The following is a 17,693-nucleotide window of genomic DNA, read 5'->3' as shown; positions in this document are numbered from 1 at the left end:
TGTCTGAGACTGTTTTAGGATGGGTGCCTTGACTTAGGAGGTGATTCAGGAAAACGAACAGGAAACAGATGTGTGGTCTGGGAATGAGGGAGCACCAAGCAAAGTCCCATTCTGCAGCTTCTTACCTCTCTGCTTAACAGGAGCTGGGTGCCACCAGAGCCCTTTGCGCTGCTGTGTGCCATGACATCAGATATCTCAAGAGTGTTCACCACAGGAATTCTCCAGTTTGTTCATGTGCTGTTCTTGTCTAAGTTGTTCTATTACCAGTAAAGACTCGGGAGTCCAATATTGGGGTGAAAATGTGATAGATCAAAGAAGCAGCAGAGGGGTAACCAGTTGACCTCTCTACCACTTTCCAGATTGAAGAGACCACGAAATCTCTAAGTCCCTCCCTACTCCTTCCTGTGTGTCTTCTCTATTCATATTCCTGGCTTCTCTATGGCGAATTCCTGCCAGCCAGGCACTAGCCCCCTGATTCAAGGTTAACCTTATTAACACAGTCTTGAGGTGTCACAGTGCAATCAAATATCCCAGAACACTCACATGCTGCACAATTTCCTCAAAGAATTTCTTCCAGGTCACTCAGGTAATTATACTAGCATCCTCTGAAGGCTAAGGAAGTCCCAGGACAAAAGTGGACCACTGCAGAAGCAGCTGGAGTGACAATTATTCCTAAAGATGTGATAGAAAGCTTCCAATCAGAAGCCACGTGAAGGAGCCTTCATCATGTTCACTGATAAAATGAATGAGAATACATACACATGTACATACACACACCCGTACAAATGCAAGCAAAGGTACATGCGTATGCACATACACACATGCACAAGCACATACATGCCCCCCACATATATGCACAAGAACATGTTCATGAACGTGCACACACACAGTAATTCCTCTGCAAAATTGGACTTAACTGGTAATTGTTACTGAATCTTTGGACCTACAGGAACTTCCCACCAAAGACACTAAGAGATTTCTCAGAATGCCTCACCCAACAACTTGCTCGTTACTAAATGTTACTTTAGTATTGGCACAAAACTGGTGGTATGGGCCAGGAGAGATGACTCAATGATATAGGTGCCTGTTGCCGAGCCTGATGACCTGAGTTCAATTCCCAAGATGCACATGGAGGAAGGAGAGAACCAACTCTGGAAAGTTGTCCTCTGACCTCCATATCATGTGTTCCATGGCGTGCAAGTGTGCGTGCACGCACACACACTAAACCCGTGTAAAGAGCAATCGTATTGAAGAGGGAAGCACAACGGTGGTGGTGTGCCTGGTGAGAGAGTACATAACTGTTTACACTGCAGTAACGATAGATCCACTGCACACTGCACAGCAGTGACTATAGGTAATGAACAACCATGCTCTGGAGATGAGCACTGCTAGTTACTTTTCTAGCTGCAGTGTGAGGGTACAGGCCATCATGGCGGGGAAGGCATGATGGTAGGAGTGTCAGATAGCAGGTCACATTCTGACTGCAGTCAGGAAGCAGAGATCAGTGGTGGTGTATGGCTCACTTTCTCCATTTTATTTAGTCTGAGACCTCAACCCACATTTACTGTGGGTCTCCCCACACCAATTGAAACAGTTTAGAAACTCCTTCACAGACATGCCCAGAGGGTTGTCTACCAGATGCTTCCAGGTCTTGTCACACTGACAATATTAACCATTATATGGCCTAACGTGGATTTTAAATCATTGCTATAAAATATGATAAATATTGAAAGCAGAATTTACATTACTTTATTCCCTACAGGCAATCCGCATTGTACACATTTTGAAGCCTCATGCTTTCTCAAGATTAGATAATTTTTATCCTTTAAAACTGTGGTGGTTTGAATAGGAATGTCCCCCATAGACTCATGTCTTTGTATGCTTGGCCTATAGGAAGGGGCACTATTAGGTATGTGGCCTTGTTGGGGGAAGTGTGTCACTGTGGGAGCCGGCTTTGGGGTCTCATATATGCTCAAATTAAACCCAGTGTGGTACACAGTCTCCTTTTGCAGCCTGAGATCAAAATGCAGAACTCTCAGCTCCTTCTCCAGCACCGTGTCTGACTGAGCGCTGCCATGCTCCCCACCATGATGATACGGGACCAACCCTATGGCACTGTAATCCAGTCCCAATTAAATGAGAATGGTGTCTCCTTGCCTCAATAGTAACCCTAACTAAGACAGAAACGCAACTAACTAGGGGGTAAGGAGGTGGCTGGGTAGGTGGCAGTGCCAGTTCCCTGGCTCAGTTCCTAGCACCTATGTAGCTGCAACTCCAGCCTCAAGGGATCTGCTGCCCTCTTCTAGCCTCTGGGACACTGCGTACATTTGACACACAGATATACACACAGACAAAAACATTCACATAAAATGAAAAGTAAATTTAACTAATTAAATCCTAGAAATAAAAAGAAAAGAGGTAGAATAAAGGGTCTTTGCAGGAAGGGAGTGAAAGAGAAATCCTGAAATGCCAATATAAGACTGAACAAAATCTTCAAAGGGTGTAGGGTGGGTGATAGGCCGCCCGTGGAAACCAGGACGTTTCAAAGTCCGGGTTTTGAAAACAGGCTTAAAGGCGATCAGGGATCATAAATAAAACACAGCTGATGGTGTTGAGGATGACTCGGAGGAGTGGTCAGAAATTTTCCCTAATGCCAAAAGTGCGACTTTAGAATGGACACGGAGTCAAACTGGATGCATGTTAACTGGACCGGCCAGCAGGTGGTGCCAGTGTGCCATTTGCGACAAACTGGGTCCTAAGGCTTCTTCCTCCAAATGAACCTGCAAGATGGGGGCCCAGGAAAATTCATGGAAATCTGAGGTTATCTGTTTCTCCCGTTGCCTTCTTGGGTCTGGGTAGCCCAGGGCTATGGCCACTGAGAGGCGCTGCTCTCCAGACCAGCTTTCTACCTGCCTATTTGTCAGACGTGTGGTTCCATTCTGGCAACAAAGTAACACAAGTGGGAGCTAAAGTAACAAAACTGAAGTCTCTGGCTCTCCGGTCTCAACCTGGACACCCTTCAGCAATTTCAGGAAACCACAAAGGGAAATCGAAGGTAACATGAGAGCAGGCAGGACAGAGCCCTAGAGCTCCAGAGAGCTAACTTCAGCAGCATTCAAGGGCTCTCCCAAAGGTGACGACCTTGTCAGCCAGCTTGTCACTGTGACAAAAATAATATATGCCATCAACATCTGGGAAGGGTAGCCCGTTTCTGCCTCCTGAGGGCTAGCTTACAGGAGGGCTGCCATGCCTATCCAGCTTTTACACAGATTCTGGTGGATCTGAGCTCAATCCTCATGCTTGCACAGGGAACATTGTACCATGGAGCAATTTCCTCAGTTCCCTGTTGAATGCTTTCAGTGTCTACCAAGATAACCTTATTCTATAGTTTGAGATGCTAATAAATCCATTAAGTAATTTCCTTCATAATTTTAAAATACCTTTGCCTTCCTGCATTATGTATAACAATATTAAATGCCTTTGTGTGCCTGGAGTAGACCTTCTGCAGTCTATTATGTGCCTAGCATTCTATTGGGTTGCAAATGTTGAGAGTTATTTGCAAATTTCACATTGCCATTTACAGAGCTAAATAGAGCTGGGAGGTGGGTGTGTTAACTTTGGGGGTTCTAGAAATGGGATGATGTTAGGGTTAGAAATCCTACATTTACTTTTGTGTACGAGAGTAAAATCTATTTGACTTTCAAGAATTTACATGTGACTTTGCCATCCATCCACAGCCGTATCACAGTATAGTGTTTTATGGAGTCTCTGTTAACTGATCTTTCACATGGTCTTAGTCACGGTTTCTATTGCTGTGAAGAGACACCATGACCACAGCAACTCTTACAAAGGAAAATGTTTAAGACTGACTTACAGTTCAGAGGTTTAATCCATTATCATGGTGGGACATGGTGGTGTGCAGGCAGACATGATGCTGGAGAAGTCGCTAAGAGTCCTACATCTTGCAGGCAACAGGAAATGGTCTGAGACAGTAAGTATGGCTTGAGCATGTATGAGACCTCAAAGCCACCTCCACAGTGACGCAGTTCCTCCAACAAGGCCATACCTACTCCAACAAAGTCACACCTCCTAATAATGCCATAATAACGCCTAATACTGCCCCTAGAGCTTTCGGGGGCCAATTACATTCAAACTGCCACACAAACTTTGTACTTTTATGCTACGGACTGGCTCAGGGGAGCCACTCAGACCGTAAGGGAATCAGGGCAAAGGCACAGGAGAAATCAGGATACGGCGAGGAAAAGTGGCACACAGACACTCTCAATGTTTTTGAGACATGCTGTTGTGATTTACTTACTTCAGTGCAGGATTATATATTATTACAAACAAAGAACTTGGCAAAGGCATACATCATCAGATCATAAAATAGAAAAGAACGGCATAAAACAGTTTTACAAAGAGAATCTTTAAAGATGCTTTGGCATGAGTACAAGGACTTTTGCTTCCTTACATTTGTAAAGTTAACCCTTCTTTTTTCTTGTTATTAGAGAGACCATTGTTCTTGAGTTAGCTCACCTTTATCAGCTTGTACCAGGTGGCTGGCTGGGCTCAGCTAAGTGACCTTGTGTGTCTGGGTGAGAAAGAAGAAGGCTACTATCTTTCTGGAAAACTTTCTGCTAGGAAACTTTAAAGACATGATTTTAAACTTGTCTGAGACTCATTTTGTACCATTAATCTCAACTCCTTTCCCTTCCCAACTCTCAGGGTCAGATGTTGTAATTAGCCTAGGTTTTCTGGCCATAAGGAAGGTTGCATAGGCCTCCTGTTAAGTTGTACATAAATGCCTAATGCTGTTTCCCTGTAGAAGGCTTCTAAGGTTTTTTCAGCTAAGATTAACTCCTTTTATTCCACATCATCAAGGAATTGTCCTAATGATGATTTTGGCTATTTCCAGAACTGGCTACTTTTTTAAGGCTTTAATTAATAGTGTAGCAGAATTCAAAAATGTCCTCAGCAGTCTTGTTTATATCCACAACTGCCTGGAATAGTCTGATCTGTTAGCAATATGTAAGGATCACAAAGAACACACAGACAAGGGAAAAGACACACATTATGGCTCCAAGGACAGCCAGGTCGAGTCAGTACTAATGGTGACTCTGGTAGCATTACACCACAACTGATTGCCAAGGAACCGCCTGGAACACACAGCTCCGAGAAGCACGAATCCCAATCCTTCCGGCAATATTTGCCTGCCCAGTCAGCATTTCTGCTATACTGGTGTGACAGCCGTGGATGTAGCACTTTTATCAATTCAGTGTTAGTAATATGTATTTTCTCAGAAAATGCACCATTTGTAAAGTTTCCCATAATAAAAGCCTATGTGTTTGAATTTTATTATTATTTTATTTTATGTGTGTATGTTGTCTACGGATACCTCTGTGCACTTGGTGCATGCCTAGTGCCCACAAGGGCAGGAAGAGGGCATTGTATATCCCACAGCTGGAGTCACAGATGGTTCTGAGCTTTTGTATGGGTGCTGAGATCCGAACCTAAGTTCTCTGCAAAAGCAACAAGTGTTCTTAAGCACTGAGGCATTTCCATGGCTCATTTTTGATGACTTTTAAAGAAAATTAATGAATATACCAGTCATTTTAGTTGTGAACAGTGAATTGATTATATTTTTTGAAACAAGATCTCATGGCCAGGCCTTTAATCCCAGCACTTGGGAGACAGAAGCAGGTAGAGCAGGTAGATATCTGTGAGTTGGAGGCCAGCCTGGTCTACATAGAGAGTTCTAGGACAGACTGGGCTACATAGTAAGAGCCCGTCTCAAAAGAAAGAAAGAAAGAAAGGAAGGAAGGAAGAAAGAAGGAAGGAAGGAAGGAAGGAAGGAAGAAAGAAAGAAAGAAAAAAGATAAAAGAAAGAAAGAAAGAAAGATCTCACTCTGTAGCCCAGGCTAGCCTAGAACTTGAGATTCTCTGGCCCAGTCTCCCAGATACCTCACTGGGCTATAGTGCTTTCTTACACATTTAACGTAGTTTTAGCTGGATGATCGCACAATTGTGGTACAGCTACTGAGGAGGCTGAGGCAGAAGGATCTCTTTATCCAAAAAAATCAAAATAGCTTGGGCAACATAGCAAAAGTTCATGTCAAGGAGAAAATAAAAAATATTTATACATATATACATGTATGTATGTATGTATATATACAAATATATGATTTCCCTTTTTCTCACACTTGTCTTCTTTTTCTATACAACATTCCAGAGAAATTTGTCCATTTTCACCGTTCCTTAAGCATCTTTATTTCTCCTTGTATCTTCTCCCCCCTCGAAGGTGTTGCTCGCTCAGCAACATTCCACCACTATCTCGCACAGGTTTCACTGACAGCATTAATACTTTGCTAATACGTCACAAGTGTGATGCTTGCAAGTTGCATGGGTGGCATCCCATTTCCTGGGAACATGTGAGCAAGCTTCTATTCATTCCAGATAGGCCACTGACAACAGGCCATGAAAATGATCCCACTCAAGTCTAGCTTAGTGAACCAGTGAGTTTATGGGGATCACTTACAGGCACGGGATGACCTGGAGGCAGTGCAGTGTAAGCAAAAAGTCCATCAGGCATGCGCATTGACTCACAGAAGGTGCCCTCTGTGTTGCGCAGACTGACCGACCCTGCTGCCTGGACAATCTCTTCTTTCCTGAAACTATTTACAGTTTTCATAACCCGCGGAGGAGCTGCATTAATTTTGTAACTTCCTGGGCTTCTGGTATTTATTCATTTTTTTGGGGATCCCTAGACAGGAAGCAAGGCCTCCTTCCTTCTCTAGGAGGGAATGCTTCAGTTCTGAAGAAATATGCAACTGTTTGGATTCCTTCCTCTAATGTAGGTGGGTCTTCTTTCTATGTGTTGCTTTCATTGGTTAATTAATAAAGAAACTGCTTGGCCTGATAGGTCAGAACATAAGTAGGCAGGGAAGACAGAACAGAATTGTGAGAGAAAGAAAGCAGAGTCAGAGAGCCACCGCCATGAAGCTGCCAGGTCAGACATGCTGAATCTCTCCCAGTAAGCCACGACCTTGTGGTGATATACAGATTATTAGAAATGGGTTGAATCAATATGTAAGAGTTAGCCAATAAGAGGCTAGATATAATGGGCCAAGCAGTGTTTAAAAGAATACAATTTGTGTGCTGTTATTTTGGGTGTAAAGCTAGCCGTGCGGGAGCCGGGCAGGATGAAAAGCAGGCCTGCTTGCCTCATCACTACATTCCTCAAAAGCAACTTTTGATAAATTAGATGAAGCATGGGAGCAAAAATCTGAGGACAGTGCATGATAAAAGTGTGTGAGCAAGGGCTGGAGAGATGGTTCAGCAGTTGTGAGTGCTTGTTGCTCTTGTGAAGAACCAGCACCCACAGTAGCTCACCACATCCTATAGCTCTAAGTTCAGGGAATCCAGTACTCTCTCTGGCCTCTAGAACATGTATAATACACATAAATACATATGCATATAAACTAAACATAATAAATTAATTTTTAAAAGAAAACTGTATGTGAACACCCCCACCCACACTGTCCTCATGAGATACAAGAATCCAGATGAGTGTGGGCCAGGACTCAGAGCAAGGGCTGCCACCTCTAAGCAAGAAAAATGGAAGAACTTCTGATTTTCACCAAGGTTCAGTCAGTCCCAGGACTCAGGCAGGATCAGTAACAGCCAGAATAAATCAAAGTGAGAAGACTTACTCATTCCATAGTAGGGAGTCAGTAGTATTCAATCTCTACATCACTATAGAACAGGGATTAAAAATAGCTCAAAGAAAGAGACTTTCTGCTTTCTTATTTGAAGAGATGGTGAGTGTGTGTGTGTGTGTGTGTGTGTGTGTGTGTGTGTGTGTACCCAAGCTGATAGATTCCTGAGATAATTTGCAGAGGAAGTCATCCCAAACAGCCAATCCTTCTTGGGACAATGCACTCCAAAGGGTGACCCAGCCAGGGCCGCTGACTCACAGTCCCCTACATAGGAGCCTGAAAGACAACCCATTGTGCATGCTCCCAGGCTAAAAGGGACAGGAGGGGAGAGCCCACCAAGGGCCCAGCAAAGTCATGAGTCAGACACACCATGAATTTATTTTTAAATAATAAATAAACAACAAAGGAAATACAGGAAAGAAAACATTCATAAATTCAAGTCACTAAAGTGCTTCCAAACATAAATTCAAAAGGACCAGGAAATCAGGTCTGACCTTCAGACAGTCCTCAGATATTTAACAGTTGCCTAAACATGGCTCCAGATGATCTCAGAGGAGGGGAGGGGTATGGTTTTCTTTGCTGTTTAAACATCGAATATCCAAGGTCTATCACGTGATACTCAGAACACAAAATTACTGTGAAAACAAGAATGTCTAAGACCTGGTTCCAGGAAAAGTGATACAGTATTCAGTCATTCATTCATCTGTTTAGAAACTTCTTCCGGTTTGTAAAACAATTATATTCGCACTTGTAATCCCAGTACTGGGGAGGCTGAGGCAGGAAATCATGAAATTGAAACTAACCTGGGCTACACAGCAAGACCCTGCCTGTCTCAACAAAGCCAAACCAAATCCAAATATTCTAACTTAGAGTGAAGAGGTAAGACCAGCGCTTTTAATGATTGAACAGTATCTCAAATAATGTAAGTGGTAATAGTCTCTCTCTCTTTCTCTCTCTCTCTCTCTCTCTCTCAATAGGGTCGTACAGAGTCCAGATGGACCTCAAACTGAGACGCTCTTGAACATCTGATTTCTTGTGTCCGCCTCCTGAGTGCTGGGTTCACAGGTGTTCTGCGCCACCCACATCTGGTTTATGTGGCACTGGGGAACTGCCCTCAGGCCTGCGTGTGTACTGTCAGCTGAGCTACGTCTTACTCCATCCCTAAAACTACCTTTGAATTTCTTTCCTACTCAAATTCTACAGTGGAGAAATAAAATTTTAGACCCAATTGACTGGCTCAAGAGGTTATAAAAAGTGTTCTCCACTCTAGAATTCAACGGACCGTTCCCTAGATCACCATTTATCCAACATAACTCTGCCTTTCGTCCAGATGTTTCAGGAGGAAAATCAAACTGAAGGTGTTTGTCTTGGACCAGTTTTGTCTCCTAAAAAAATTGCTGGTGAGAAATATGCACATATCCAGTTTGTGGGGGAGGGGAGCAATCTGTTGGTCTCATGAGGCTCCCACCTTTGGGGGCTGGAGCACCTGCTGCCCTGGGTCATGGGAAGACCCCTGAACACTGGACCCTGGGGACGTTTTCTTTGTCTCCTGCCTGGAAGAGCTGGACAGGTCAATGGCAACATCTTCCAAGCTGTCCTCAGGGTTCAGGCTCGTGTTACCTGGGCCCCTTTCAAGTCCATCCTGACCCTTATTAGCACCTTCCTTGAGGTGGTCAAAGCCCCAGAGTCCTGCCAACTTGTCTTCACTCTCTGGTTTCTTCATCCCTGTAGACTTTTTATGCATCCCTGAAAAATAGAAAGGAACAACAACAACAACAACAAAAAAGGTTTGATTTGTTTTGGGACAGGGTCTGTCGATGTGGTCCTGACTGTCTTGGATCTTGCTATGCAGACCGGGCTGACCTCAAACTCACAGAGATCCGCCTGCCTCTCCATCCCAGTGCTCAACTCAAAAGCTTGTGTCACCATACCAGGCTCAAAAATATTTTTAAACTCAGCAATTAAGTGCACTCCTTCCTTTCATCACTGTTCTTCTAGCTCTAAAGTTTTCTTTGTCAGTGTTCCTCTGGGGCCAGCAGAGCCACCGGGACATTCACTCCCAGCACCGGGGCTTAGAAGGCTGTCCACCAGTTGTCAGTCTTGCAAAATTGCTTTGTTGGGTGGCACGATGATTTCACGTTTGTTTGGATAACAAAGTGACCCTAGATCAGCACCAAACCCAGCTGCTTGTGTGACTGAAGTCCCGTGCCAAAAAGTAACCCTATTTGTGTGATTTCGGAGGACTGGGCTTGGCTCTCCATCCCCGCTTCTCTCTAATCTTTCCGGTCCTTAGGCAAAGTCTAGGCTGTATCTCCGGTTCTCAGCACAGCATATTGCCGGAACACTGTTTGCTGAGCTTTCCCCACCTAAAATCCCTCTATGATCCACCTAATTAATTTTCTGATAGTGATTATCTTGGGACCCAAGCCTGCAAACTCTGAACCCAAACAGATCAGGAAGGGGTAAGCGCACCAGAAAGGGCACATTTGTTAAATCAGGACCAGGACCTGGACTGTTATTTCCGCAGTGCAAACAGAAAGGCATGCCCTAGATTTTCCCTGCTCGGCGTGGCCCTATTAACCTTGCGCTCTAAATTGTCTAGTTTCTAAACTTCCCAGCAGCCTTCACCTCTTTGAACATATGTATCAAACACAAGGCAAGGCTCCCTGTCTATTTATATTTGCCAATGTGAACAGCCTAAAAGGACTTTCCCACACGCTACCTCCACACTTCCAACGAAAATTAAGGCTAGGAATTAAAGGAAAATTAAGAGTTCAGACTGGGCCTAAACCTGAGACCTCTCCTGCTTTGCTCTGTAAGTTCACGGTGAGGACTCCACCCACCTCCCTGGTCCGGTTCAGCCATGGGCTTACCCAGAAGCCAGGGCGCACAGGAGCCTTGCAGGCTATCCGCGGAATTGAGCACGGAATCTGGCAGTGGGATGCAATGGCGCACCATGGCCCCGTAGAGTCCGTACTCAGCCATCACGCTGCTGCCGCCCCAGCGCTTTTCTCGCTTGCGCCACTTGGCCCTCCGGTTCTGGAACCAGACCTGGTTAGAGGCAGAGGTGGGACTTAAGGAGAGACCCTACAAAAAGGGATGCCTGCAGGAGCGCGTGCACTCCAGGACTCCGGGTCTACAAAGGGCCCATTCCCCACCCAGGCCTGCCTGCGAGCCAGCCAGCGTGGCAACAGCCCTCCAAACCCGCAAGGGCTCAGCATGGTGGGGATAAGGCAGAAGTCGCTTCCTCTCAAGTTTTCTAAGGACCCAGGAAGCAAAAATAAGGAATGAAAAGGATCCTTTCCTGCAGTGTGTTTATAAAGGGGCTGCCCACAACAAAGTTTCCTGACTTTCCTGTTGAGAAAGTCTACAGGGGCAGTGAGTGGTCCCTTTAGACTTTCAGGGTTGATACACTGGGACACAGAGAGCACGCTGTGACACCCACTCAGGCTGTATATGGTGATTTCTTTAAAACTAAAGAGGAGAGCCGGGGGCTGGAGAGATGGCTCAGAGGTTAAGAGCATTGCCTGCTCTTCCAAAGGTCCTGAGTTCAATTCCCAGCAACCACATGGTGGCTCACAACCATCTGTAATGGGGTCTGGTGCCCTCTTCTGACCTGCAGGCATACACACAGACAGAATATTGTATACATAATAAATAGATAAATAAATAAATATTTTTAAAAAAATAAAATAAAGAGGAGAGCCAAACATCTTTACTAATGTGCCTTCATGCAGTTTTCTAGCTCAATACACAATTGTCTGATTTTCTTAAACGTCGTTTTTATTAATTCTGTGTGCATGCATGTAGAAGTTGGTGCGACACAGCACACAGGGCTGTCTGAGAGCAACGTGCAAGAATTAGTGCTCTCCTACCTAGTAGGTCCCAGGGATCCAACTCAGGTAGAAGTCATTTTGGTGGCAGGTGCCTTAACCAACTAGGCCATCTCGATGGCTCACAATTGTGTAATGTTTGAGGATAGGTCAAAGATAATGATAGAAGGGGGGGAAAAAGCACAAAGGCCAGAGAGAGCCTTTTAGTGCCTTTAACTACGCCACCCTCAGCTCTCTAGTGAAGAAGACCGTGTAGGGCTGTTCTGAGTAGCCGTGGCTAGTTCAGGTGTGGGGGAATGACATGTTCTCTGCTGTGTCTTTAGACGAGAAAGGGCACTACTAGACACCTGTATTCGGTCTTCAGGGAGCTCTGTTTTCACAGCCAGCATTTCCCGGGCATACACATCAGGGTAGTGAGCCTCACCAAATGCCTTCTCCAGTTCTTCTAGTTGATGGGCAGTGAAAACGGTCCTGTAGAGAGCCAGAATTACACATGAAATATGCCAGAAAGATACAGCCCACTTACCAACCTACCAAATTATGTCTCCAGAACTGTACAGATTTCCCTGTAGCCGTCTGAGAATTACATGGCAACTTTGAAAATAGATGTGTGGTTCTCACTGGCCACCATAGCACTGCTGGGCTCTCTATGTATTCTTAGGCTCTGTTCTCAAAGACAGTAGAGTTGTGCCCATCTGAGGAAAGACAGGCCAAGAAGCCTGAACCCATACCTGTGCCTCCGCTTCTTCCTCTTGCCCAGGGCAGGGGACATCTTCAGGTCACTCTTCTCTTCAGATGGACTGTCCCCGTCTAGTGATACAAGAAGAGAACTCTCTGAGAATGTGAATAGTTTGAGCTACATATTTTGCTACATTTTAAATGTGAAGGTTAACATCATGTGTTAAGAATGTACTTAGTAAACCAGGAGGTGGTGGCGCATGCTTTTAATCCCAGCACTTGGGAGGCAGAGGCAGGTGGGTCTCTATGAGTTTGAGGGCAGCCTGGTTTGCAGAATGAGTTCCAGCACAGGCTCCAAAGCTACACAGAAAAACCCTGTCTCAAAAAATAAAAAAAACAAGAATTTATTTAGTGATATGCACAAAGAGAGCAATTCCCACTTCCAGATGCTGTCTGCTTTATTTCTATCATTCCACATAAAATAAAAAGCTGGTATTGCTGCCCTGCCAGGTCACAAAGGTCAAGTTGCAAGTGATGAAGTTGGGATCTAAATTTCACATTCTGGAAAGACAGTGCTACTTGGCTACTTACTGTCTTTGCTAACCAGAGTCCACAGCTGACAGTCCACCCTGCTCCAGCTGCCTCTCAATTCCCCTCAATGTCCATGTGGACATTTCTGAGATTCGGGACATCAGAATCTTTGTCAGAGCTCACCCTGCCCTGATGCACCCAGGAAGCTTTTGCATGCATGACATACATGTTCTAGTGATGTATAGATTTCCTTAGAAACAATACCATTCGACTGTTCAGTTCTCTGCCTGTATTCAACATAGCAAAAGCTCTCAGGGTAAGGAAAGCTAGAAGCCAAACTATTATCAGACTCATCATTCAAAAGTAAAATTGCCCCCCAAAATATCTTGCAAATGAGTAAAGTCAAAAGCAATGAAAGATCATCAATTTTGTTTCTGAATCCATGACACCACCACAAAACGGCATCCTTGGATTATAATATTCTATGCTGTGCTGTGGAGCGTCCGGAAGTCACTGGGTGAGGAAATGCCTAAGAAGTGGCTACTAAGACTTGCGGCAGATATAAAGCACTTTGTCAGTTTGGGAAACTTAATATCCCCCAAAGCATTGTCTTATATTGATTACATGGAAATGATAATATTTGCATATATTGGGTTGACAATCTAGTATTTAAATCAACGTCAACTGTGTCTTTTTGCTTTTTAAGGCGACAGAATTTCCCACCAGTCACATGATGCTGTTTCTGCATGAAATGCCCATTCAGGATAAAATTTACTCGCATTTTTACCTTTCCTATTATTACTATCTGGAGAAGTCACCCTGTGAAGATAGCCTTTGGATCTTAACGACACAACAAATGAGGGGCTCCTTTCATACTATAGAGAGGCGAGGAGTATGCGATGGACCATTTCCCTTTGAGAGCCCCAGAGACCGGCCCGTCTTTGCTCACCACACTCCTCTCTGCCTATTCAGCCGGGTGGGTGCTGCTCTGCAGGAGTTTCGCTAGGTCCGCGGTCGATTTTTCCGCATTATTCTCTCCCCCTCCCCGTCACATCTCCAGCCTCCCAGTTTCTTGCCCGGTGGAATGAATGTCTTAGGTTCCTTCTCTTGCCCCACAACCCAAGACTTTTTTTTTCCTGAGAAAAATAGGTGAACTCCGAACAAAACATGAGTGGGAAAAAAAAAAGGTGAGGGAAAGAGAGAGAATGGTTGGAGACCCGGAACTCCCTTCCCAGCACCCGGAGAGGCCAAGAGTTCCCTCTGACACCCAGCCCTCTTCAACTACGGGTCAGTTCGGTCAATTCTACCTTAAGGATAGACAAACAGACAATGGTCTTCCTAACCACTAGCCTCTCAAAGACGCGTGCTAAGCGCTGAGAGAAAGGCGCCTGCTGGTCTGGACACAGGGTCCATCAGAACCCATGATGACTGTCCCCACTGCCTGCGGGAATAAGGCTTGGGAGGAAAGGCAGGGGTTTGGAGACTAGCAGCGGCAGGAGGCACAGTGGGTCCCCTTGTCGGGACTGGGTTCTCTTTGGGTTTCCAACCTCTCGAGATCTAAGGTGTCTCGAAGGGCGACCAAGCATTACACAGGTGCTTCTGAATTGGGGTCTGAAAGCGTTCCTAAAATTACCCGACGTGGAGACGCTCTCGCTACGCTGCTGGCGGCCGAGCGCAGGCGACGGGCGGACGGGGCTCTGGGCGACGGCAGGCTCGGGTCCCGCGGGTGGGAGAAGCCTCAGATCGGCGAGGAGCAGGCAGCGCGCACGAGCAGCGGCCGCAGAAGAGGATTGCGCCCCGAAGCCGCAAAAGAGGCCCAGCCCCAGCGGGAGAGCCCCACGGGCAGGGCAGGAACCGCTGAGTCCTGGCCCCGGCCCCGCGGGCTCCGCTGGAGTTTCACAGCTGGATCCTAACTCGGGTCCCGCCGGAGTAGGCAAATCGGCTTCCAAACCCAGCAAGTCGTTGATGGCAAAGCTTCGAAGGCGAGAGCCGGTGCGAGGACAGCCTGGTGTCAGAGCTCTACTCTTAGAGCGCCCATCCGAAAGCCCGTCCCGTCCAGGCATGCTTCTCAGGTCTCTAGGCCAGGCTCCAGGCGAGGGGAGTTGAGTCCCTCCCAGTCACCTGTGCAAAAGAGGCTAGCTCAGGCGAAGTCTTTTATGCTGGGTAGGCTGTCCCTGAGACCTAGACGTCCCAGAAGGCACCAATCAGCAGGGAGCAGACTCATCCAGGCTCCCACCAGCGAGGTGCAGACGCCACCAGCTCCCTTCCCCTGAGTTGTTGGCCTCCCAACTGAGTTCTTCCTAGTCACCTTATTTCTCTCTCCGGCTGTCCCTTACCCACCCCACCCCCATGCTCTGGAAGGAAAGGTAAAGTGAGCAACTGAGGAGTGTGTTGTCTGCCCACTCCATGAAAACCACAAGTTCCACATCCATCCTGATGAGCTCCCTTCTGGACACTCCTGGCCTTCTGAAACCTTCTCACACGCCCAACCACCCTATAAGGCCTTGAGCGGGTTCCCAACCACATCCCCCTCACTACCAAACCACGCAGGCCCGCCGATTCAACTCCAGCGCTCAGCCTGAAAACCCCTGCAGGAAAGAAACTGATATTTTGTATTTAATTCAAGACCCGCAATTCTCCCTCCAACCAAATCCTCCCCTCGCTAGATCCCTAAGGACTGGAGAGGAGAATGCAACAAATTCGCAAATTCACAGCAACTACGAAAAGAGCAGAGAGGAGGAGCGGCAGATTGGAATAGGAGGGCTAAAACCGTGGGCAGATTAACAAAAATACGCGCAACCCAGTAAAATGTTAATTTCTCGTAAGCAATGGATATTGTTTTAGTATACCGGTATTTGATTCAGCAATCCTAAACAGATGGGGAGAGTGAAGTAAACAGGTCCATCTATTGGGACTCCTCACTGAGACTAACAAATTGCTGTCAGGTTTTATGATTATCCAAAGACAATCTGATTGGCAAAGTAGGAATTCCATATTTGTTGAAATTAGAGCTAATTAAAACACGTGAGCAAGCCACTCCTGGCTCAGCCTCCAGCCCAGACGCCCATCCTCTCTTGGGGTCCTGCTCTCAGGCGCTTCTCAAAATCTCCTGGTTTCCAAACAGTCTAAGGCCGCCAAGACAGCGAGCCACAACTTTTGGAGACCTGCGGGGCGCGGCGCGGCTTCCTCCCCCTCCCCGAGGAACCCGGCCAGAGCCCAGCCCAGCGCGTCTCCCTTGCTGTCTTCGCTGTGTGAGGGGCGCCACCACTAAGCCAGAGGATTAAACAAGGGGCTCTAAGAAAGACAATAACAAGAGGCTGCGCATTAACTTTCCATTATTAAAGGAAGACCCAAATCTCCCTTCCAAGCTGTTCTGCTGGATTAGCAAACCGGTAACTTTCCTTCAGAATAATTGTCCTGAGTTGCTCACGGGTAGGGAGGGGTCGGGGTGGGGGGTCTTTTCAGTTCTGCCAGGAATGTTGCCCAAAATTCACCTTTGAATTTAGGGGAAGACATCAGAGATACAGAGCCCTGCGTGATCGTTTGTAAATTCGGATTTGGACTCACAGTTAAGATACCCAGTGGTCTGTAGCTGGGGTAGGTGATTCAGCCATGGTCACCAGCAAGTAAAAGAGGCTCCAGCGACCTCGCCTCCGGCCTACAGCTAAGGTTCAGATCTCAGGCTGCCAAGATGACAGACTCCCCACACCCCGAGTGGATGCCAGAGATACAAAGAAACCAAAAGGCTGGGAATGGGAGCAATGTCTGGACTCAGCCACAGGAAACAGCCTAGAGTACATCTCATTCTAACTCCCTGAGAAAGATCTTACCTAATAAGCCCACTTTGCAGGTGAGAGGTTACTCATATGAATCAAATGGTCTGTCTCATGGAACATGAGAAGAGAAATGGGGAAAGTGAGGCAGAGCCCGACTGAGGAAGGCTTAAGGGTCCCCTTATTCCTGGACAGGGGCACCCCAATGCTGCCTGTTTCCCAATTGGCAGGGACTCTGGTAGGAGAACTGGATCTTTGGGCACTTTACTGGCAAGGGAAAGTGATAACAAGGAACCCTTTCATGGGGCCTTCAAGACGGCTCGGAGGATAAAGATGTTTGACTCCACGCCAGACTACCCAAGGAGTCCAGAATCACACAGTGGAGGGAGAGAAGCCACTCTCTCAAACTGTCCTCCGACTTTCACACGTGCACCCCCTAGCACACATGATCCCCTCCAACACACAAAATAAGAAAAGAATTTGGTTTTCATAGTCCCCTTCCTGCTAAGGAACCTGTGTCACTACACCCCCACTGCTGCAGCCGTCCAATAGCTGGTGCCAAAAGATGGAGACTCAGGAGCAAGAGAGGAGGAAGCGCTTTACCCAAACGACCTTCAAAGCGGAGGAAATCACTTCCAGTAATTTAAGAGACCGGGCACAGGAGGTAGTTCTGTCTACCCACACTGTATGTCTGCCCTGTCTCCAGGCAGATAAAGACATGGACAGGAAGGTCTGCACCTCATCTTGATGCTTTGGCAGCCTGATGTGGACTCCTCTTGGCCTCCTCTCACCATGCGCACATCTAGGGCCAGGGTCTGCTGCCTCTGCCACCCTCCTTGGAACCCTAAATCCGTTAAGGAGTCCAGGTCTGCCTTCATCAGCCAGGATTATCTAAGATTTAACTAATCAAAGTTTTCCCTCTCGCTATTTTCAGGGAATGTTTCCAGACCATCTCTGATGCCAGCCACAAACGTGCCCGTCCATCGCTTCTCCTGTTTGCCCAGTTTAGATGCATTGAAGCCTTTCTCAGAACCAGACTAGACCTTGTCCAATTGGGGTGGGTCCACAGACACTGCTTCCCATCTTTTCAGAACTGCTGCTGGCCTGGCTAGCTATTCAAAATCTTCAGCTGTAACAGGAGTGGGATAGAGCGTGAGATGCTC

General features: G+C 46.5%; 1 protein-coding gene across 1 annotated transcript; it reads right to left on the bottom strand.

The window, feature by feature from the left end:
* Positions 1-8,074: 8,074 nt before the first annotated feature.
* Positions 8,075-15,218, bottom strand: Vsx1 (visual system homeobox 1). Its single transcript, XM_087911131.1, has 5 exons — positions 14,391-15,218; positions 12,280-12,358; positions 11,896-12,019; positions 10,589-10,766; positions 8,075-9,461 (listed from the first exon to the last, which is right to left on the bottom strand). The coding sequence occupies exons 1-5, from the start codon at positions 14,818-14,820 to the stop codon at positions 9,169-9,171; spliced, it is 1,104 nt and encodes a 367-aa protein (XP_087767257.1). The 5' UTR covers positions 14,821-15,218; the 3' UTR covers positions 8,075-9,168.
* Between the last annotated feature and the right edge of the window lie 2,475 nt (positions 15,219-17,693).

The sequence above is a fragment of the Myodes glareolus genome, chromosome 10 (assembly GCF_982192425.1).
Source record: "Myodes glareolus chromosome 10, mMyoGla1.1, whole genome shotgun sequence".
Lineage (NCBI taxonomy): Eukaryota > Metazoa > Chordata > Mammalia > Rodentia > Cricetidae > Myodes > Myodes glareolus.
This window is presented reverse-complemented; position numbering and strand designations above follow the sequence as displayed.